Below are 24515 nucleotides of genomic sequence, written 5' to 3'. Positions count from 1 at the left end.
ACTGAGCTAAAAAGCTCTCTGTCAGAATGAATTGAATTACAACAAAAAGATACAGAATCATTTGTGAGATAAGTTGCCAGTGTTTCTAATACAACTCCCTTTCCACACCTGCTAAAAACATTACAGTATGTGGCCAGATGTAAATGATTTGTAGGTATCTCTGTCCACCATTTCCTATTAAAACTTCTAATCAAGTTGTACCTTTCACTTTAATCCTCACTTCGTTACTGTAGTACCCTCCATTTTCTGAATGCTTCACAGCACATCTGTATTTCCCAGCATGGCTTTTACTAAAGTTGTTTATGATCAACACTGGAGATTCATTGTTCTTCCTCACTGTTGTGTTGTTCCTTATAAAGATGAAAGTAAAGTGCGACTCAGAGCTTACATTTCCAGTTAATGCACAGGTAAGTGTCAGACTTTCTCCTACACTTATAGTTTCTCCAGGAGATGCCATCAGTGTCACAGTCATAGCTGATGAGAGAGAGCAAAGAAGAAGGTTAGTGCGTCTGTCAAGATCATAAATGTGAGATAATGGCTGCCTCTTGAGGAGCTCAAGATGTTTACTAAGGTTTCAGAATTTGTGAATTTCTCATTGGGATTAATAAAGTATCTATCTATCTATCTATCTATCTATCTATCTATCTATCTATCTATCTATCTATCTATCTATCTATCTATCATATAGTGCCTTACCTATCTATCTATCTATCTATCTATCTATCTATCTATCTATCTATCTATCTATCTATCTATCTATCTATCTATCTATCTATCTATCTATCAGAACCAAAGAGAAGCACGATGAAAACTGGCTGTGACTTGTACCTTTGTGAAGGACAGGACTGCAGCTGTGAGGTGTTTTCACGTGACTCAAGAATTATTTAACAGCCAGAAAGTTGCAAGCAATCTTCATACAGTTTCAAAAATTGACAAAACATAAATAGATGATTATCATTGTAGCATAATTCAATATTTTACAGGATATAAAATAAAAATTAGTAAAGAATTTTGCAGTGTCAACAATTGTGCTGTTTGTACGATACTTTTATGACCAACTTTGGGTGCTGTTGTGATGTGAGATTTTACATATAACTTGATAAATATTTTGTATGTCTTTATTTGTAATTTAGATAGATAGATAGATAGTTAGGCAAAGCAATGTAATTTAGAGTTTACCCAATTAGGAATGGGTCTGTTTGAATTTTACGACAGGATTTAGGGGATATGTCTTAAACCAGTTTGCCGAGTGTTTCTTTGCTAAAGTCATTTCTATCCCCCACAAGTAGGCTGAGGTGTACTTTAACATATGGTTTGGGGGCAGGTGTTAAGATGTTCTATTCCCCCATTGTTCTGAGGTATGGCTGTTTGGAATTGGCTTGTCTCAGAAGCCTTTAAGTACCATAATGTCCTATTGGTTGTAGGGGTTGGACAGAACATCTATAAATGTACATGTTTAACCTCACAATCTCTCTCTTGCTAACCTGTGATGATATAGATCTCTCTTGTACTAACCAACATCTGAAAGAAACATCTCTTGCTAACCTGTGATGATGAAGACAACACAATGAAGAGCACAGCTCAGCAGCCATTTTGAACAGACATGTGGCTGAAAGCTGAGCACCAATGATGCCTTAACTAGAGACATTTAAGTAACTACAAGTCTGTGTGCCGCCTGAACTACATATCACCATTTAATCAGGTTGTATGGTTGCCAATATTCAAATGTACTTTGCATATTATTATTATTTATGATTATTATCAATAATACATTATTTTATGTATAACTTAACTTCTGCTTGTCTTTTTACTACATCTAATTGCCTGAGGTTATAGATATAGAAGGGAAGGTGGGGATAAGTTATATACAATAATACCTTATAAACAGTGGTAAATCTGTGAGATTAGGAATTCTAAGGCCACATATTAATAATACAATAGGGGAAAGTAGAGCAATATATATTACTCTACCAAGACAAAACAGGTGCGTTATTCATGGTATGGTCTTAGAGAGATTTCATCTCCTTAACTGAAGTATTTTTCTCTAAAGTCATTAACATAGAGGTTCCCTTACATTTTCCATCCTGCATTGTTAATGATCACTCATTGTGCTCAATGAAGACCCGAGATGTCTAACTGTTTGTGTGCTATTAGCTTAGTCTGATTCTGTTTGACTATAATTGTGACTTAGATGATGATCAGACACATTTTATTAGCCATAAATCCAAAGGTTTAAATGACCTTTTCTTGCAACTGTAAGGAAACATTGCTGTTAGGAGATTGGAGGAAATTAACAGTGAAATTTGTTGGTTTCCGAATCATGTTATGAGGATGTTTTTCATGTGCTGGCACTGGGAATCTTGCCAGAGTTGAAGGGGCAGTGGATGAACATAAATACCACACAATATTGCAGGAAAACTTGTTCCAGTCCGCTGTGAACCTACGGCTCAGGAGAAGATTCTTTCAACATGACAGTGACCGTAAGCATAAGGCCAAAGTGACACTGAAATGGCTCAAAAACAGTAAGGTGAATGTTTTGGAATGGCCAAGTCAAAGCTCCTGATCTTAATCTTATTGAGAGTCTGTGGCACTATTTGAAAACTACTGTCCAGAACCACCAGCCCACCAACCTAGAGAATCTCTAGAAATTCTGCCAAGAAGAATAGGGAAGGATCACTGCTGAACAATGTACAAAACTAACATACTTGCATACCCAAAAGAATGAAGGCCATTATCGACAAAGTATGAATGTGTAAGCCTTGAACATATAATGCAAACACTCACTTTGGAGTTTTTCTTCTTCAGTTAAATATTGTGAAGATCAGGGCATGTACAGCTGCCATAACCCAACACAAATAGACAACGCCAGCAGCTCAGTCCAACAAAAAGCCTTTATTTTATGAAAAAGGCACTTAGATCTTAGAGTAGACCTGAAGGACCGACACCAGTTCTCCCAAGTGGCATAAGCTGCACCATCTTTTCTGTACAGCGAGGCTGCACAACTACCGTCTGACTGCACATCTAAACAGATAACTAAATGAATTTAATATTACTGTCTAATTGGAAATGCAAACATGCCATGGGAGAATGTAGATGCAGTGGTTTATCACATAGTATATACCTGGACTACAATGCTTATCTAAATTCCATTTGCTTGTGTGACGCCATATAATAATACCATAGTCAAAATGACAGAAAGATCTAATAGCAGACAGCAGCATATCTCAAGCATGTGGAGTCAAGTAGCTGCAGACGTCTACGTGTGTGTGTGTGTGTCTGTTGGTCTCCACTGTTATTACAACCATTACAATGTACAAATTAATCATTAAGCTTCAGAGCACCGGAAATGATAACAGCAATTGTAACTTTTTATTCTCTCTCATTATCAAGTCTTCTGTTCAGTTTCATTTGCTCTCTCTCTCTGAAACCCTGGTGGTCTAAAGTGCATGGACTGGAGGAATTGAGAGGAGGTGTTTTAGGAAGATACCCCATGTGTGTAGACTTTGCAGCAGTGGAGTTCTCTGCTATTCACTACAAACATTTTAACGTGTTGTCCCCTGGCATGTATTCTTATTTGATAAACACATTTGTACCTGTGAGACTAAATAGACTCGGGTTAAAGGTCCTAGCACTAAACTCTTCTAGTGTGGCAAATAGTTAAACTAAGGAGAGGGATAAAGACAAGAAGAAGACAATTTATCAAAGATAAATGAAAATAGTGATAGGCAATTGGCAAACAATTTGTTCTTTTAGAATAACTTTTCAGTCAATCATATAAACCGATTTGTGAGCATGAACGAATCAATTCAGTGGAGCTTTATGGTGGTGGTAAAGTACATGGGTGTCAAAATAGGATGTATGGTCACCCTAGTCAGAGCAGAAACTGCATATTGGGGGATTAAGACCTTCAGAAAGCACTGTGTGTAGGATAACTCAAAAACAGAGACCCTGCCGTTCCAATGCCACCCAATTGCTGAAGAAGAAACTGTGGAATTAAATAATGGTTGTATTAAAGGGTATACTTTTTATTGAGTTAGGAAAGATGGCAAATGTCATTTTTAGGAAATACTGGAAAGTAATATGAACTAGGTTTCCAACAAAAGGGGGAGATGTGGTGGCTCTGTGGTTAAGGTCCCTTGCTTGCATCTGGAGGCTGCTGGTTCAAGTCCCATTACTGCCAGAAGAGATCCTTGAGCACGACCCGTAATCTAAAAATTGCTCCAGTAGTGCTGTATAAAGGCCAACCCTGCGCTATGAATCCCAAAAGTCATGCGAAAAGACGATTTCCTTTCAGGGATTAATAAAGTATTTCAAGTCAAATAGAGTCGGTATAAAAGAAAGATTTTTTTGATGTTTGTTGTCTTACTTACCAAAGTTAGTACTTAAAAGTAATTGATTCTTACTTACTTAAAAATATGTTTTGTTGGTGTATTAAATAGTTTTTTTTACATTTCTTTAAGAATTGTAAAAGTGTGTTCTTCAAATAACCAGAAAGTTGAATTTTGGTTTTTCCAAGTGCTCAAAGAAGGCAAGCATTGCTCAAAGGAAGAGCTCCTTTATAGTCCAGGATAGTTGATCATAACCAATAAATCGATGGACTTAAGGAGATTATTACATTGAGTTCTAATTAGGATTATTTTTTAAAGACTTTATCGTTTTCCATTTTATTTTACTTTCTGTTTCTCATTAAGAATCTACAGTGTCCTACCATTTAATTGCCTGCAAACTTGCTGTATGAAGATTGCTGACTTGCTGGATTTAAAACAATGATAAGAAAGATAAATATGAAAGCCAAACCGGAAGCATAAAATGCCACTGCAGACTTGAAGTGCCACTTCCTTACCTGCAAACTCTGGGGAAGTCACTGCTATCAGCCCTGAAATACAAAATGGTAGAAATTTTAGAACATTAAAACAATTTTGACAAGAACAGGCCATTCAGCTCAACAAAGCCGTGCCAAAATAACATGAAGTCAAGTTTTAAGGTCCCCAAAGTCCCACTATCATTAGAACATTACAAGAATCTGGATGGGAACAGGCCTTTCAGCTCAACAAAGCTCGCCAATCCTATCCACTTAAATCTTCCAAAATAACATCAAGTTGAATTTTGAAAGTCCCTAAACTCCGACTGTATAACACAATACTTAGTCACTTATTCCATGTAAATTTGGTTAAAGAAAAACTTCCTAATGTTTGTGCAAAATTTACCTTTAACAAGTTTCCAACTGTGTCCCTGTGTTCTTCATAAACTCATTTTAAAGTCACAGTCTCGACCCACTGGTCTAAGTCCCTTCATAATTTTAAACACTTCGATCAGGTCTCCTCTTCATCTCCTTTTCCTTAAACTGAAGTGACTCAACTCTTTTATTCTGTCCTCATAACTCATCCTCACAGTCCTCACAGATGGCACAGTGGTAGTGCTGCTTTGCAGTAAGGAGACTATGGAAAATTGTGGGTTTGCTTCCTGGTTCCTCCCTGTGTGGATAGCGCTTTGAGTACTGAGAAAAGCACTATAAAAATGCAATTAATTATTATTATTATTATTAATTAATTATTATCCCCTGTAGCCCTGGAATCAGCCTTGTTGCTCTCCTCTGGAATTTTTCTAGCACTGCTATGTCCTTTTTGTAGCCTGGAGACCAAAACTGCATACAGTAGTCCAAATGAGGCATCACCAGTGCGTTATAAAGCATCAGCAGACCCTCCTTGGACTTGTACTGCACTCATCAAGGCGCTATATAACCTGACATTCTGTTAGCCTTCTTAATGGCTCTTGAAAACTGTCTGGCGCATTGCAACAGGTACACATGTCGTAAATGTAGGAAGGACGGCCCTTGCGTGTGTATGAACTGTTAACATTTGAATCTGATGATTGCATATAGTGCTGAACTGACCTCTCTGTACTGTTCTTTCCTCTGCATGTCCTGGAGTACTAAAGAAACAGCACCATACAGCAACATGGAGACTAGCAAGATCAGGAAAAAAAAAAAACACGCGGTCACTGATTACAACCACAAGATGTTATGTGAATGAATATGAATTATATGAATAATGTTGCATCCGTGCCACAATGATTTCTGAAATGTACTATAAAGGTCATAAAATGAATAATTCCAAATATCATATATACCTATATGTTTACACAGATTATTGTAGAAACGGAACACACATGAAATGCATTTGTTCTAAATAACAATCTATTATTTCCACTCTAAAACTCCAGCACTTCACTCCCAGATAATCAAGGCATGAGCTGGGAGAACATTGTGCACGTTCTGCGGCGGTGGGGGGATGGAATAGCAGGCTGCTTGCTGCTTGTCTTTATCGGCACATTTACAGGACAAAAGACGCTGACGGAGAGGTGCGATGGGATTTAAGGTGGGCCGGATCTACGAGTTTTTTCGTAGGCTCTGGTAATTCTAGTGTTAACTGGTTTTCTGTCAAGAAGGCTACATAGGACCTGCAAAAACTTAGGATTGCACTCCTCCTCCATTTAAAAGAACAGCTTTCTGTCAACTCACCTCGCAATCCGAAAGTCACAGAGCATCATCAGCCACAGTACAGCCATTGGTACGGTGATCCATTACAATTCAATATATGTTTGCTTTGTTACCCTGCGTCTTACACATTAGAACTCACTGTCACATTTAACATCAGTACCATTACTTAATTTAATCCCCTGCGTATAACTCATTTTCTAACAATAGAGTTAAGATTAAAAACGTTACTTACAAAAGATCAGCCAAGGTTTATGTCTCATCATGTTATACTTGTCATCGAGAGTGGAAGAGAATATGCTCATAGATAAATAACAGCAACATTTCCGCTCCAGCTGTGTTTATTCAGGAAACGATCAAATGATCAGACCGCACTTTGTGATAAACTCTCCACATCAAACATGTCACAATTTTAAAAAATGAATTGAACCATGTGTACCATTTCATCAAGATGTACAGTTCCCTCCATAATGTTTGGGACAAAGACCCATTTTTTCTTTGATTTCCCCTCTGCTCCACAGTTTTAAATTACAAATCAAATAATTCAGATGTCGTTATTAAACTGCACATTGCTGACTTTCATGTAAGGGGATTTGCGTACATTTCGGTTACACTGCACTTTTTCTACTCCACCCCCCATTTCAAGGCACCATAATGTTTGCACACAGCAGTGGCCGGTCTTTTAAAGTTGTTGTCATATTTAGTTCTTTGTCGCATATCACTTGCATGCAACGACTGCTTGACGTCTGTGATTCATGGACATCACCAGGTGCTGAGGATCTTCATTGGTGATGCTCTGCCAAGCCTCTAAAATAGCCATCTTCAGCTTCCGGCTTGTTTTGGGGGGCTTGTCCCCTTAAGGTTTCTCTTCAACATATGGAAGACCTGCTCAACTGGATTTAAATCAGGTGACTAATGGCCATTCAAGAATTTTCCATTTTTTAGCTTTAACAAACTCCTGTATTGCCTTAGCAGTATATTTGGGTCATTATCTTGTTGTAGGATGAAGTACCGTCCAGTGAGTTTGGGGGCATCTACTGGAACTTGAGCTAATCAGATGTTTCTCTACACCTCAGAATTCCCCGTCGGCACTTCCATCATCAATGAAGAGATGTGTGCCAGGACCTGTGGCAGCCATACATGCCCAAGCCGTAACACCCCCAGCACCATGTTTAACATATGAGGTGGTCCTGCTTAGGATCTTGGGCAGTTCCTTCTCATCTCCACACTTTGCTCTTGCCATAACTCAGGTTTGGATTCAGGTTGATCTTTGTGTTATCTGTCCACAAGACCCTTTTCCCAGAAGGTCCAACTGTAATCTGAAAATACTGTTTATGTGGTTTGCATCTTGCATCTGTTCATGAAGTTTTCTGTGGATAGTCGACTCCGACATGTCCATATCTGCCTCCTGAAGACTGTTTCTAATCTGTTGCACAGGCATTTGTGGATTTTTCTTTACCATAGTGAGGCTTCTTCCATCATCAGCAGTGGAGGTCTTCCTTATCCTACCAGTCCCTTTGTGATTACTGAGCTCACCAATGCGTTCTTTCTTCTTCATGATATTCCAGACAGTTGCTTTTGGTCATCCTGAGGTTTTACTGATGCCTCAATTGGTTTTATTCTTGTTTTTCAGCCTCATAATGGCTTCTTTGACTTTCATTGGTACAGGTCTTGTCCTCATGTTGAACAACGTCGACTATAGACTCTAAAGGGTAGAAGCAAGCGAGGTATCTTATGAAGCAATGAAACTCACCTGAGGAATCACAGATACCTGTGATGGCAATTATGGTGTCCTGAAATGGGGGGGATCATAAAGAAAACGTATTGTCATTTCCACATGGTAAGACTGAACTCTATGCAAAAACTCTTCAATGAAAGTCTGCAATGTGCACTTTAATCACAAGTCGGAATTGTTTGATTTGTAATTTTAAACTCTGCAGCTGAGCCCTAAATAAAGGAAAATGTGTCTTTGTCCCAAAGATTATGGAGGGCACTGTAAGTGTGCTTTTATCTTCTGTTTTAAATTAATTTCACTCAATGTCTTAATATAACTACTTTCCCTGTCATAGTGTTGTAAATTAGCTTAATGTTGACACTGATTTGGGGCTGATGGGTACATGGACACTTCACGCTTTGAAGGGAGACTCTTGCCAAGTGTGGGTGTCAGTTACACATCCTGGTCCTTGTGAAGTCAAATTTCATTGGTGGTCCCTTCTGCACTATTTGAAAAGGAGTTAAGGGAGATGCACTCAAGAGTTCTGGTGTGTGTGTGTGTCCTGCGGTGGGCTGGCACCCTGACCGGGGTTTATTTCCTGACTTGTGCCCTGTGTTGGCTGGGATTGGCTCCAGCAGACCCCCGTGACCCTGTAGTTAGGATATAGCGGGTTGGATAATGGATGGATGGATAATGGATGGATGGATATATATATATATATATATATATATATATATATATATATATATATATATATATATATATACAGTTAGGTCCATAAATATTTATCCAATTACCTTTGAGCCCCTGAAATGAAGGGATTGTGTTAAAAAACGCTTTAGTTGCCTCACATTTTTATGCAATCGTTTTGTTCACCCCACTGAATTAAAGCTGAAAGTGTGCACTTCAACTGCATCTGAGTTGTTTCATTTAAAATTCATTGTGGTAATGTACAGAGCCAAAATTAGAAAAAAGTTGTCTCTGTCCAAATATTTATGGACCTAACCGTATATATATTTATACATATATATATCTGTCTGTCTGACTGTAACAGATTTAGATCCAGGGCCATCCTCACTCACACGCCAGCCTCCGTTCAAGTCGCTCTACCTCTCACCATGTGTTGGAGTGTACCTTGCCTCTGCTTAGCTAGTGATACCTGTTTGTTCAACAGACATTAGCATCTACAGATTGTTAAGGAGTAACGTTTGACGTTGTTGAGAGAGAGATCAGAGCTCTGTGTGTTTTAGAGGGTACCTGCTCATTGGCAGAGATATCACAGCCACATGTTTTTCTACGCATGCTGGGGACGCTCTCCTGTCAGAGCTGAACATGAACAGATACAGCACCAACGTTTGACGTTTGAACATACCTACCGTCTGCTTGAGTTTCACTACTATGTGGGCAGAGCCGCTGGGGACAGCTAATTTTTAATAAAGAACTGTCTATTTTTGTAAAATCTTGTCTGCGTCTCGCTCAATCACTCTGGTTTATCCTCGGTACAACTACCTGATGCCACAAGTTGAACCATTGCCAGGCATGTGGAGAGGATGGGGTGTCACATGGTCATAGCTTTATACAAGCCCAGCTTCTTCTTCCCAACAGTAATCCCTTTACCTTCTGACCATAAGTTCAATGATTCGTGTAGCTAAGGAGAGTCTAAGCCCTTAGGGCTGTTCCTGGAAAAGTCACAGAATCATTTCTTTCATTATTTTATTATTGTCCCTGCTTCACTAAGCTTTTAGTAGTGCTTAAAAGACAATTATGGAATTACTAGCTGTGTAAGCCCGTGCTGTGAAAAGCCCGGGCTCCTAGAAACTATGGATTCTGGCACTTCAATCAATCAATCGCATCGATTGTGCAATAGCGGCTAAGGGAAGTTCTCTTTTCTCAGTGGTTTCGTTTTGCCGATGTGCTCGCCTCGCTTGTGTATTAGCGGCTAAGCAAGTTTCTCTTTCCTCAGTGGTTTCACTTTGGCAATAGAGTCGCTTTCTTCGAGCTTCATGTTGTAGACTCTCACTTCCGGGCTGGACAGACAGACACACACACACTTCCACGCATAGACGTTTATATATAAGATATGCTACCACCAAACAGTTGGAGAGATATTAATGACGTCATTCTGGTCTTCAAAGACCTTAATTTTTAAATGGCAAAACGGTCGTACTGCTTCTAGCACAGGACTATTTGCTACCCTCATCATCCATGAGATCATTCAAGCCTTCTCTTACTTTAATCAGAGGGTCAAGCATCTCATCCAGCATTCTGGAGAAATGTTATTTCCGCCCATGTCTGACCTCCTTGTCCACTTTTTGCTCTTCACTTAGTTTATGAACTTCCCTTCTGGAGTGGGCGTTCCAATTTTAATGGCCATACTGAAGATGAGCGTATTTAGACACTGGATGTCCTATATGTGGAAAAAGTTCCAGAAAATCTTAACTTTCACTGGATGTGCCAGTCCTGCTTACCCAGCTTCATCCACCTCCACTCAAGGTGCACTTTAATATCTAAAATGTTTGCTGTTTAAATTTAGTGGTATTTTCAAATGTTGTTAAAACCATGGCTCCGAAAAGATCTGATAATGTCAAAGGAAAACTTTGAAGTGACAAGTGACAGCCCAGATAATTTTCTGCTGCCAAACTGGTTTCTTATCAGTTTTTAGGATGACTTCAGATTGTAAGAACGATTACAGTGCCAATTTTGTGCTGTCTCTGCACATCATTGCACCTCTGCCACCAAATTATTCTGCTTTGTCCATCATTAGAGCAGTGAATCTTCCCATCAGACTGTAAAGTCTAAGTCTGTGGTCTTGAAATATCTGATAATTATAGCAGCCTCATCAAACTGCACAAGTTAAGATAAAACAAAACATGTAAATCACTATGGAAAATGTGTGTTTCTGTTTTGATCACTGCTTGAATCATGCAAGATTCCACAATTCGAGGTATAAAGTAACAAAATACTAATCCAACAACAACCTGCCACTGAACATTTTTAGATCTGAAGCACTGATCATCAGGGGGAAGACCTCGGCAATTATACAGTAATGGGGACAGAGTGGAGAGCGAGTGCCCGGTTTTAAAGTTTTGGGTGCCCATATTTTGAAGAACCTCATGTGGACAATCAGAACCACCTCCTCTCTGGTGAACAAGGCACAGAAGAGGCTCTACTTTCTAAGGACAATAAGGAAAGCCAATTTGTCTTAGCAGCTTCTGGTGTCCTTTAATTGCCTCATCCTTACTTACTGAATCTCATTGTGGTACGCCACCTGTTCTGTGGTTGACAAGAGGGCTTTAAGTCATTAAATGAGCCCATAAAAATCCTTAATACACACCTGCCTGCACTGGAGGACAGATTATACTGTCTCAGCTGGGTGACAAGTATCAATAGCGAGCTGTGATCTACAGTTGAGAACATTTAATCTGACTTTAGGTACATTAGTGAGAATTAGTACCATATTTGACCCATGGTGTTTTTCAGGGAAAGAGAAAAAAATCAGATGATTACACATAAATAAAATATGTTATTGTTACTATTATTATTTTACACCTCTTCTCAGTGCTCTACAGTATGCTGGTGTATTTGCCAGAGGTCAACCAGACCTCTCAGGCTTTGAATTCAGCTTATTGTTCAGCTGATGACTCATCGAAGAATGCGGGCCGTGCCAAGAAGTTTTGTGCTGATTCTACACAGGAGTTTGTCCAGCTGCTCTTGGAACCCAGTCCCACCTACAACTACTATTGCCACTCTTGTCTTCCTGGTCTACATGCATCTGACTTCGATCTCTAGGTCTTTGTATTTGATGATCTTCTCTGCCTCCTTGTTCAGGATGTTGCTGTCATCTGGGATCAAGACACACGACTTGCTCTTCTTGTCATGGAACACAATGTCTGGCCTTTTGGCAGTGATGGTACGGTCTGTGGGATTAGTCTTTTCCGACATGATGGCACAGTCTCCAGTATCACGGCCATGTCTGGTATGTGCATCTGGTATGTGCATCTGGCATATGCTTGTACCACATGTCCGTCATCGGAACTCTAATCTGTTGGCAGAGAGCCCAGTCAGGTCCTTGTCAACATATGGACATTGTGGTCAGCAATACAGGAGCGCCGCAGGGGACTGTACTTTCTCCGGTCCTGTGGAGCCTATATACATCGGACTTCCAACACAACTCAGAGTCCTGCCATGTGCAAAAGTTCGCTGATGACATTGCAATCGTGGGCTGCATCAGGAGTGGGCAGGAGGAAGAGTATAGGAACCTCATCAAGGACTTTGTTAAATGGTGCAACTCAAACCACCTACAACTGAGCACCAGCAAAACCAAGGAGCTGGTGGTAGATTTTAGGAGGCCCAGGCCCTTCATGGACCCCGTGATTACCAGAGGTGACTGTGTGCAGACGATACAGACCTATAAATACCTGGGAGTGCAGCTGGATGATAAACTGGACTGGACTGCCAATACTGATGTTCTGTGCAAGAGAGGACAGAGCCGACTATATTTCCTTAGAAGGCTGGCATCCTTCAATATCTGCAATAAGATGCTGCAGATGTTCCAACAGACGGTTGTGGCGAGCACTCTTTTCTACGTGGTGGTGTGCTGGGGAGGCAGCATAAAGAAGAGGGATGCCTCACGCCTGGACAAACTGGTGAGGAAGGCAGGCTCTATTGTAGGCACGGAGCTGGATAGTCTGACATCTGTGGCGGAGCGACGGGCGCTGAGCAGGCTCCTGTCAATCATGGAGAATCCACTGCATCCACTGAAAAGGATCATCTCCAGACAGAGGAGCAGCTTCAGCGACAGACTGCTGTCACCATCCTGCCCCAGTGACAGACTGAGGAGATCATTCCTCCACCACACTATGCAACTCTTCAGTTCCACCAGGGGGGTAAACGTTAAAATTATACAGTTATTGTCTGTTATACCTGCTTCGCATCTATCTATCTATCCTGCCAACTACACTAAAATTAATATCTATCTATCTATCTATCTATCTATCTATCTATCTATCTATCTATCTATCTATCTATCTATCTATCTATCTATCTATCTATCTATCTATCTATCTATCTATTTAACCTCACCTCTCTTTCACTTTGTTCTAATAAATAGTGCTGTAAATCTGCACAGTGGTAGCGCTGCTGCCTCGCAGTAAGGAGACCTGGGTTCACATCCCGGGTCCTCCCTGTGCGGAGTTTGCATGTTTTTCCCATGTCTACGTGGGATTCCTCCTGGTGCTCTGGTTTGCTCCCACAGTCCAAGGACATACAGGTTAGGTGAATTGGTAATATTAAATTGGCCTCAGTTTTGTGCTTAGTGTTGCCTGTTTTCCCTGAGATGGACTGGTGCCCTGTCCAGAGTTTGTTCCTGCCTTGTGTCCTATGCCAGCAGGAATTGGCTCTCGCATCCCTCCCCCCACGTGACCCTGTTCTGGACTAACTGGGTCAGAAATTGACAAGGAGATATAAATCTTCACTTTAGTAAGTCCACTACTTGTGCTGCAGGTCTAATAATTTGTTACGATCTTCTTTAAACTCAGACTCATGGACGGCGTGTACTGCTCATGCAGAGCATTGCGATAGTGAAGCTGAACTCGGCTGAAGTTTGTAAAATTAACAGTACGATATTTCTCTTTTTCTGTCATAGTAGGACATGCTCTTTTCCTCCAGGCAGGAATTTTTTTCCTCTTCTATGGTGTGATTCTAAGTTAATTGTGTCTTTTGTGTAATGTGGAGAGAAGAACTGCACACACAGCAATAAATGCTGTAACTCAGATATGTTCTGGAGTGTTAGCAGAGTTGGCTTTGAAATGTTTTCCTACATTTAAAGATGTTTTATATTTTCTAAGTTGTTTTAATGTTTAACACACTGACTGCAGGACTGTTTAGTAGCAGGAAGGCTGCAGTAGCAGTCTATGTACTGTATATCTCTCTATTATAAAAAAAAATCCTGGGAGAGAAAGACGAGGGAGACGAGACATGATCTTCACATGAAGATCACGGAAGACACTTAAAAGACCAGTGAGACGAAAGAGATTGGCCACGGAGCGTCATCATGGGGACCTTAAACATGAGACTTTGTGCGAAGAGACTGACCCAGGACCATCTTGCGGGGACGTAGAACACGAGATTCTTGCAAGACACTCCCTACTTACAACCAATATCAAATAAGACCACAGGCAGCAAAACACTCAGTCGTGTAAAGGCATTGAGCAGACACAGATCCAGGGCTCTCAGCGCATATAAAGCGTATAAGGACAATACGTTATAGATAAAACGTCGACGACTAAGCAAAGAAGAAAGAACAGTGTGGAGAAAAGAGACTCAAAAGCGTTGGAGAGAAAATAATGCAAAAAAGAAAAAGAATAATCGAAGTGCAAATTCAGAAAATAAGGAAAGTAATTATCAGCCCAGAACAAGTAGAATTAAAACAAAAGCATGTCCAATTGGGCTCAGAATTAAAAGACAAAGAGTAAAAGACAAAATAGAACTTCATAAAGACGTTCAAAAATGTTGGCGCTATACACGTGCAGAGCAGGTTAGAGATTAGGAAAGCAGTGGAAATTCGAAAGGCTCAAAATAAATGTTGGCGCGATACAAATGCAGAAAAAGTTAAAGAATATGAAAGCAGCCAGGAAAATTAGAAAGTATCAAGAAAAAGAAAGTAAAGATCGCAGGAGTGCAAACAAATCGAAATTATTACTCGAAAAAAGGGAAAATAATCACCACGGATCAGGTGTCATTGAAAAAAAAAGCAGGACAAAGCGAGGTCAGAAATAAAAGACAAAGAGTAGAAAACATAGTAAAATGTCATAAAGAGGTTAAAAAACAAGGGGGCCAAACACATGCAGAGCAGGTTAGAGATAATGAAAACAATGGAATTCAAAAGACTCCAAAAAAACGTAGGCACGAAACACATGCAGAGCAAGATACAGAATATGAAAGCAGAAAAAAACGAAAGTGTCAAAACAAAGAAAGTAAACATCACATTTGCGCAAGCAAAGAGAAATTATTACTCGTAGAAATAACAAAAAGGCGAATAGAGATCGAATATATGGACATAGGTGATATGTCAGAAGTATATAATAAATATTGTAAGGCTTTGAAGTTTAAGTCAGAGAATTTCAAAAACGGGGTTTACCTCACACGCATTTATTGGTTACTTTGCAAAAAAAAAGATTAACTGCTGATGATGTCGATCGCTTTGTCTGTGCTGAAATTCCAAACTGAGAAACCTGTCCTGAATTAAGGTACAAAGTCATTAAACACACGTCTCATGGACCTCATTTCAAAGATTAAGCATGTTGGGACTCGAAAGATTTCAAATATTGTTTTTTAAAGAAGTTCTGAAATAAAAGTGAAACTAATGAAATAGCAACAATGCAAAGAAAAAAAAATCTTAAAAGTGTGTATCTGGAAAAACAAACGCGGGGTTGGCAAGCGAAGCGAGCAGCGGGCAAAGCCCCATAGTATAATAAATAAAGAACTCTATCAAAACTCATAAAAATGTAAAGAAATATATTCGAAAACAACTGTTTTATTATCAACAGTAATTCTGTCAAAAATGTAAAGAAACTGTTCGTTACTTTATTTTCACAAGCAACATGTAAAAGTCTTCATGTTGAATGAAAGAACTTAACACAGGTCACCACGCAGAGCGCAGGCTTAGAGGCACATGTGCTGCAAATCTAATGCTTGTCCACGCTTGTTACACACTACACATCTAGTAGTTGGTGACAGCTGGTGCCAGAACGTCCAGGTATTGCTGTCCTGACAGACATGACAGGTAGGATGCCTTGTGATGAAGAAACACCTTCCTCTCGGCATCAATACCAGAGCCTACAGGATCCACATCATTCAATTGATTGTCACTATTGTGATATTGGCCCGGACACCACCAGTCGGAGACCATATCTTTATCAAATATACTTTTATTTTCGTCTGTGCCACACAACACGACTCAGTCTCGCACAACAACACAGTGTCTTCAGCCCCAGTCACCTTTCTCCCTGGGCCTTCTCTCTCCTCGTCCCTGGGCCACCTGTCTCCTCTCTCCAGGAGCTTCGTCCTGCTCCTGCTCCCGACTCCAACTCTCTGACAGGAGGGAGGCGGCCCCCTTTATCCTCACCCGGATGAGCTCCAGGTGTTCTACCTGACGTCACGTCCGGGTGTGGCGGAAGCATCAGGAGAGCACCCGGAAGTACTCCGGGTGACCCTGGAAGGATCGTCCTCCATGGGTGTGGCGGAAGTGAATAAGTCCCGGGCTCCATGAGGCTCGGGGCACCCCCTGGCGGTGACCAGAGGCCCCAACGGTCTTGAGCCTCCCTGCTCCACTTCCGTGGGCCTCTTCTACTCCAGGACGGTTGCCCCCTTGTGGCCTGGAGGATAAATAAGTCATGACCCAGTCCTTCCAGGCGTACCACACTATCTTAATCACCATCATCATCATGAAAATATTTGTCTCGCAACAAATTAAGTTGTTTTTAAAACGTCAACAGCTTTATACTTTTTTCTCAATGACATAACTATGGACTGTCTATTTATAAAAGTATTTTCTGCAAGGTGTTGCCACCAAAAAAAAAAAAAGCTTATACATCACATTCAAAGTGTTAAAGCAGCGACAAAAGACTAAATAAGTCAAGAGTTTTAATGAAGCTTAAATTCAGAGGAAACATTGCAGTACAATTCAGTGGGATGTATTAACATTTTAAGATCAGAAAACATGACTTTATTAACATTTGGTTAAAAGTAAAGGGAAAGTGGGCAATTATGAAAGCAAATACACTTGACACTTCCCTACAGAGTAGTCAGTGGGTCAGCACTTATATATATGGAGACACTTGTGAGGTTCTTTTCTCCTTCTCAACCATTCAGGTCTGCTGATGAATGGTGTCTGGCGATACAAATTCTGCGTGACATCAAATTCCAATCTGTACTCTTTTGACATGTAACTCCTGGCTGGTGGAATGAGCTGTCCACCTCCATTCAAACTTCAAACGTCCCTTGATGAATTTAAGAAGCGTCTGAAGACTCTCAGGTTTGGTGAGTTTCTCTCTAACTGATGTTAGCTGTCAGGTTTTCATAACCCAGAAATTGTCACTTGATTGTATTTTGTTCTGATCACTTCACTTTTGATAATCAATTTTGTCACCTTGTTGTGTAACATTTGCTCCCAAATAGTCCCCCACATTTACTCGATTACATTGACCTCTTTTATGAGCTTTGGATAAAAGCATATGCAAAGCAAATAAATGTAAATATAAGTGCAAAGCGTGTGGACTTGAAGCCTGAAGCCTCGTGTTCATTTTTGTTCTTTAAGTTTTAACAGGATTTGCAGTCATCATCATTTAGGTTTCCTGAAAGTAAAAGATCACCGTTAATACAAGACAATAACAGAGTTTATTCCTGATATTTCTTACCATTCAAAATGATCCTGATTATTCAAAGCAGATTAGATAGAAATAACAGTTCTAAGCTTGCAGAACTTTAAACTGAATTTCAAAGTAATGGTTAAATATTTTTAACAATTTGGCAAATTTTTTTGTTAAGGAACATATTTGGAAGTGGAACTCTGGATTGATAAGAGGGGCTGGAGAAACAGAGTGCAGTTTACTTCTGTTGCTGTTGTTCTGACTGTCCTAACCCAGCTGGCAGTGCATTGTGACAGTTATTACGATCAGGAGGGCTGAGCAGATGTTGTAGTCTGAATTCTGTTGTTCTCTGAGGTTCTTAGGACTACTTGAGTGACAGCCTTCTAGCTTCTTTGGCACCATTTGTCTGGTTTAGCCATGTTGAGCTGGCCAATCTTTTTACTTGTTGCTTGTGTATGTCTTGTTTGTAGTGTAGAAACTTTGACTTGACACTGACAGACTCATCCTATTGTCTTCACCTTTTCCTCCATCCCTCAACTGCCTTCATATTTCTTTCCTGTCTGCCTGTAACAATTCTCAGCTCATTCTGTGTTGTTTTATGTTTTATTAGCTGCGTTAGCTGTGAAATGTCAATGGGCTTTGGTTATAGTGGCGTCAGTTAATCGGATGCACCAGGAGTTCTATGTAACTGAGTAATTTCATGTATACAATATATTCAGTTACGCATGAGAATTGAAGGACCTTCTCGCAAGCTCAGTCAAGGTTTGTAGTAACCCTCTGAGATGAGAGGCGGTGCTGCTGCTAACGCTGTCATCTGCTTGTTTCTCCACAGTGTCGAGATGCCTCCCTGTGAAGGAACTTAGCTCTGCCCCTTCCGACTACCATAAAACCCCAGCTGCCTTACCACATATATTTCAGAAAAGTTCATCCACTTGAAGCTAAGCATGTTCAGATCCAGCCAGTACTTGGATGGGAGACCATCTTGGAAAATCTTGGGTTACTGCTGGAAGTGGTGTTGGTGGATCCCAAAGCCACAGTGGAGTGACAGAGGTCATTGTACTGTAAAAATGGTGCCATCCTTCAGATGAGACATAAAACGAGGTCCTGACTATCTGTGGTCATAAAAGATCCCTGGGCACCCTTTGTAAAGAGCAGGGTGTATCCCAATTTCCAGACTAAATTGCTCAACACGGCCAAGTCATTCTGGCCCCTTAATCATCCCCTGCCTCTAATTGGCTATCTCTTGCTCACCACTTCACTGCCTAATAGCTGATGTGTGGTGAGTGTACAGGTGCAAAAATGGCTGCCATTACATCATCCACGTGGATGCTGCACATTAGAGGTGTTTGAATTGCCTCCTCACTCACTATGAAAAATGCTTTGAGTAGTAAGAAAAGCTCCATTTATATGTAAAGAAAAAATATTATTATTACTGGCTACAGCAACCTAGTGGACAGAGCTCTGCTAGAAGGGACAGCAACGCTGCTACTTTTTCTTTCCTGAATGCTGGATGCACACCAAAGAACGTTATTTTTTTCGTTTTGTTTTTTCATTGGGGATGACCTGGTTAGCACACCAAAATGTCCTTGCTGTTTTGAGATCTGTCATTCCCACACCCTGCCACTATATATATATATATATATATATATATATATATATATATATATATATATATATATATATATATATATACAGTGCATCCAGAAAGTATTCACAGTGCATCACTTTTTCCACATTTTGTTATGTTACAGCCTTATTCCAAAATGGATTAAATTCATTTTTTTCCTCAGAATTCTACACACAACACCCCATAATGACAACGTGAAAAAAGTTTACTTGAGATTTTTGCAATTTTATTAAAAATAAAAAAATTGAGAAAGCACATGTACATAAGTATTCACAGCCTTTGCCGTGAAGCTCGAAATTGAGCTCAGGTGCATCCTGTTTCCCCTGATCATCCTTGCGATGTTTCTGCAGCTTCATTGGAGTCCACCTGTGGTAAATTCAGTTGGTTGGACATGATTTGGAAAGGCACACACCTGTCTATATAAGGTCCCACAGTTGACAGTTCATGTCAGAGCACAAACCAAGCATGAAGTCAAAGGAATTGTCTGTAGACCTCCGAGACAGGATTGTCTCGAGGTACAAATCTGGGGAAGGTTACAGAAAAATTTCTGCTGCTTTGAAGGTCCCAATGAGCACAGTGTCCTCCGTCATCCGTAAGTGGAAGAAGTTTGAAACCACCAGGACTCTTCCTAGAGCTGGCCGGCCATCTAAACTGAGCAATCGGGGGAGAAGGGCCTTAGTCAGGTAGGTGACCAAGAACCCGATGGTCACTCTGTCAGAGCTCTAGAGGTCCTCTGTGGAGAGAGGAGAACCTTCCAGAAGGACAACCATCTCTGCAGCAATCCACCAATCAGGCCTGTATGGTAGAGTGGCCAGATGGAAGCCACTCCTTAGTAAAAGGCACATGGCAGCCCGCCTGGAGTTTGCCAAAAGGCACCTGAAGGACTCTCAGATCATGAGAAAGAAAATTCTCTGGCCTGATGAGACAAAGATTGAACTCTTTGGTGTGAATGCCAGGCATCACATTTGGAGGAAACCAGGCACCGCTCATCACCAGGCCAAAACCATCCCTACAGTGAAGCATGGTGGTGGCAGCATCATTCTGTGGGGATGTTTTTCAACGGCAGGGACTGGGAGACTAGTCAGGATAAAGGGAAAGATGACTGCAGCAATGTACAGAGACATCCTGGATGAAAACCTGCTCCAGAGCACTCTTGACCTCAGACTGGGGCGACGGTTCATCTTTCAGCAGGACAACGACCCTAAGCACACAACCAAGATATCAAAGGAGTGGCTTCAGGACAACTCTGTGAATGTCCTTGAGTGGCCCAGCCAGAGCCCAGACTTGAATCCGATTGAACATCTCTGGAGAAATCTTAAAATGGCTGTGCACCAACGCTTCCCATCCAACCAGGAAAAAATGAATTTAATCCATTTTGGAATAAGGCTGTAACATAACAAAATGTGGAAAAAGTGATGCGCTGTGAATACTTTCCGGATGCACTATATATAGTATATATATATATATATATATATATATATATATATATATATATATATATATATATATATATATACACATAAAATTTCAAAAAGTTCATCCAGTCTGTGCTGCACAGGTGAGTGACCACTGCACCCCGCTGACCCTCCTATTGTCACACGCTTACCTTGATCATTTCAGTGTCACAGCATTGCTGAACTTGGTGTACTGGTCAGGATCTTCTATAAAAGCGTAACACCAGTACTTTCCAAAATCAGACTGAGCCACAGACTGGACAGTGTAGGTGTCTTCAGTGATGCTCTTAAGCTCATTCCACACGCCTTCCTGGCTCCAGTGGTACCAACGATATGTCCAGCCAGATAAGTCACCCTCACTGCTGCATTCCAGAATCACTTTGTCACCAATGCTAAGTGGCACCTTCGGATTCTTTATCTTCAGTGTCACTTTTTGTTTCGCTGTAGAGAAGGAGACATCAGCGTTACACTCAGATACCAAAGTGAAGTTTCTAGCTAACATTCAAATCCCTGCATTTTCTTTTCATTTAACATGTCATAATTTTACTTTATTTTGACCTTTTTATAGTCAATTCTTGGTCTCAAAAAATATTAAGTTGTGCTTTAATGTGTTTCTTAGGTCAAGAACATAAGAAATTTGACAAACGAGTCCATCAGGCTAAGCTGACTAAGCTGTCCCAATATCACATTCAGATAGTTCTTAAAGGCAGATGAGGTTTGTGTTTCAACTACATGCCTTGGTAGTTTGTTCCACGAAGCTCAAGAAAGAATTCATGTGGTTGGAAGAAGAGTCAGCACAGAATTGAGTGGAAACAAAGCAGTAGTTTTGGTTCAAAAGAGGTGACACACCAGCAGTGAAATCAGTTTGAGTAGCAGGGGTGGGTAAGGGAGGTAAACACGCTAATTACATTTATCAGTAATGCATTTGTCATCTGTGTGTAAAGTATATACTAATACATTATGCCGATATCTAGCAAAACCTTCAAAATTTTCAGTTATACCATGATGTAGATTTTAGGCCATAGCACCCACTTCTACCTCACATGTTACATAGTGTGGCTCAACATCAACCATTGCACATAGTTATGGCCTTAGTTGCCCATTGTGGTGCATGTATACTTTGTAGCCTTGTTGGATATTGTTGTTGTCAGACACTCTTAGAGCTTCTAAGCACCACATTATCTGTGTATTACCTAAGACGGCAAAAACAAAAACATTTATATATATACTTATTTACATTTTTTGGAAAAAACCTTCATCCAATCAGACCAGTGACAAAAGAAGTACTACAGACAACCAAGGAGCTAACAGGAGCTTAGCCCTGCCATGGTTCCTTTGTCTGATACAAGTCTACTGTTATCTTCAAAAAGGAGGACCACCAACAGACGGTCTGCCATTGACAAACCAGCCACTCAACACAAGTTGGACTCATTCTCAGAAATGACAACATTAGGAAAGGCATAACAGTTATGAGTTTGCATGTTCTTCCCGTGTCTTCGTGGGTTTCCTCCGGGAACTCCAGTTTCCTCCCACAGTCCAAAGACATGCAGGTTAGGTGGAATGGCGATTCTAAATTGTCCCTAGTGTGTGTGCCCTGCCCGGGGTTTGTTTCCTGCCTTGCGCCCTGTGTTGGCTGGGATTGGCTCCAGCAGACCCCCGTGACCCTGTAGTTAGGATATAACGGGTTGGATAATGGATGGATGGATGGATCCAGAGATGGCAAGAGAGTCATCAGGCGATAAACAAGTGAGTCTTGATGATGGAGATGGCAGATCAGAATGAGTGAGTGACTGTGGTGTGGAGGGGAAACTGTGATAGATTTGATCAATTTTGGTATTAAAGAAATGTAAGAAAGCCTGACACTGTTCAGCTGTATTGAGGCATGCTAGAGGAGGGTGCTGGAGGAGTTTATTAATAGTCCTAAAAAGAGTTCTAGGCCTAGTCTTAGCACCATTTATGACATTGGAATAATAGTCGGAGTGAGCAGTGTTAAGGGCATGTTTGCAGTATTTAATGTCATTAAATTATCTGAAGAACTTGTGTATTGTATCGTTTGAATTAGTACCGGCTATGTCTCTTGACATTGGTGAGATTACTGCACTGTTTGGTTCCATGATTGGTAGGCCTGTAGTTGGTCTAGAAAATCAACAATGTCACAAGAAGTGTAAGCACTTTCTATATATATGTGTGTGTGTGTCCTCCATGGCACACGAGTGTATAGTTGGGAGCCACACACCATCACAAATTTCTGGCTGTGTTACCAAACCAAGTGTAATAATAAAGATGTCCATATGGACTGATACAGGGCACTGCAGATCAGGATTTCAGTTGAAAAATTTCAGCTGATGGTCCTAAAGAGGGGATTCTGTTTGGTCAAAGGAGACATTTGATGAGATTTACAAACAGAAATGAGCAACAGATACAACACAACAAAGGACTGGACACCCAGTCTCCATCAAAGTGTGATTCCAAGTCCCAGCACAGCACAAAGTGCAGAAGACTGAACTGATAAGACGTTCATCAAGTCTAAAATGTCAGTTGAAAAGACACGACAGGCTGGAGAAGAAGTAGAGTGAGGAATGTGAAATGTCAGAGTTTAAACTTGAGGTTATATGTTTGTAATATTCCCTCAGATATCTGTTCGTTAAGCTGAATTTCACAAACTGTTTTTAAATCATTTTTAAGATTTAAAAAAATCTTAAAGTGGAGAGCATTTTAGTACTAAGAATAACTCAGATTTGTAGCCCCATGTGAATTTTCCTCACAGTGCATTTGTTCAGCTGCTGAACTTCACTTGTGTCCATCACCTTTGTGTCTGCTGACTTGACATTACAACTCAGTACTAACTGGGCATCCATCACCGGTGAAAATTCAGAGTCTCAGATGTGGGTAAAACAACTGAAACTGAATGCTCTCATTCTGGTTTATGGAAAAAGGTCAGTTTTTTAAACTAACAAAAAAATAAATCAGAGATGCTCAAGCTGACATCACAATTACAGCTCTCCTGCTGACCAAACTGAAATGCAACTTTAAGGTTGAACGACATTAAAACAAATTGGAGCTTCATGGACAATTTACAAAAGGTGTCCAACTGAGCTTCTCATTTTTATGATATTTATATAAATATATACAGTAATCCCTCGCTACTTCGCGGTTCACTTTTCGCGGATTCACGACTTCGCGGATTTTATATGTAAGCATATCTAAATATATAACGCGGATTTTTCGCTGCTTCGCGGGTTTCTGCGGACAATGGGTCTTTTTACTTCTGGTATTTGCTTCCTCAGTTGGTTTGCCCAGTTGATTTCATACAAGAGATGCTATTGGCGGATGGCTGAGAAGCTACCCAATCAGAGCACGCAGTTAAGTTCCTGTGTGCTGCTGATTGGCTCAGCGACAGAGTGCTGCATTAACCAGGAAGTCTCATCTCACTCATTCAGCATTAACATGCTCCTGCTTCAGGGGCCGTGTCCAAGCGCCAACAGAAGATGCAAATGATTGCAGAAAAGGTAAAAGTTTTGGATATGTTGAAGGAAGGGAACAGCTACACCGCTGCAGGACACCATTACAGCGTCAATGAGTCCACGATTCTTTTTATTTAAAAAGGAGGAAAAGCATATAAGATCTACGGCCGCAGTGTCCTTTAACCAGGGCACAAAACGAGTTGCAAGTAGACGTGATAAGGCAGTAATCTGGATGGAATCTGCTCTAGGAATCTTTGCAACAAGGTCGACGACGTCATGACCGCCTACAAGCTGCTCTTCGACCGGAAAAAGAAGCAGCGGCAGCAACTGCCGATCACAATGTTTTTGCAGCCTCGCAAAAAAGAGCCAGTTCCTACTACTACTACTACTAC

General features: G+C 40.6%; 2 protein-coding genes across 3 annotated transcripts in view; both read right to left on the bottom strand.

The window, feature by feature from the left end:
• LOC114666978 (carcinoembryonic antigen-related cell adhesion molecule 2-like) overlaps window positions 1–6784 on the bottom strand; it is a 35381-nt gene extending 28597 nt beyond the window's left edge. Inside the window, exons 1-3 of one of the 2 annotated variants that reach the window (XM_028822035.2) lie at window positions 6732–6784; window positions 4844–4876; window positions 202–474 (exon numbers count right to left, since the gene is read on the bottom strand). In XM_028822035.2, the coding sequence (XP_028677868.1) occupies window positions 202–474; window positions 4844–4876; window positions 6732–6762 (337 nt within the window). In that variant the 5' untranslated portion in view covers window positions 6763–6784. Of the gene's footprint in view, window positions 1–201; window positions 475–4843; window positions 4996–6731 lie in introns of those variants that run through there. The other variant, XM_051920039.1, reaches the window with a different exon arrangement.
• A 14016-nt stretch (window positions 6785–20800) lies between these two features.
• The window catches only part of LOC114666621 (Fc receptor-like protein 2), a 47424-nt gene continuing 43709 nt past the window's right edge, over window positions 20801–24515 (bottom strand). Inside the window, exon 8 of the mRNA XM_051920038.1 lies at window positions 20801–21100. Coding sequence (XP_051775998.1) covers window positions 20817–21100 — 284 coding nt within the window. The 3' untranslated portion in view covers window positions 20801–20816. The remainder of the gene's footprint in view (window positions 21101–24515) is intronic.

This window comes from Erpetoichthys calabaricus, chromosome 16 (genome assembly GCF_900747795.2).
Source record: "Erpetoichthys calabaricus chromosome 16, fErpCal1.3, whole genome shotgun sequence".
In the NCBI taxonomy this organism is placed as follows: Eukaryota; Metazoa; Chordata; class Cladistia; order Polypteriformes; family Polypteridae; genus Erpetoichthys; species Erpetoichthys calabaricus.
Note: the sequence above shows the minus strand (reverse complement) of the source record. Positions and strands in the feature narration are given on the sequence as shown.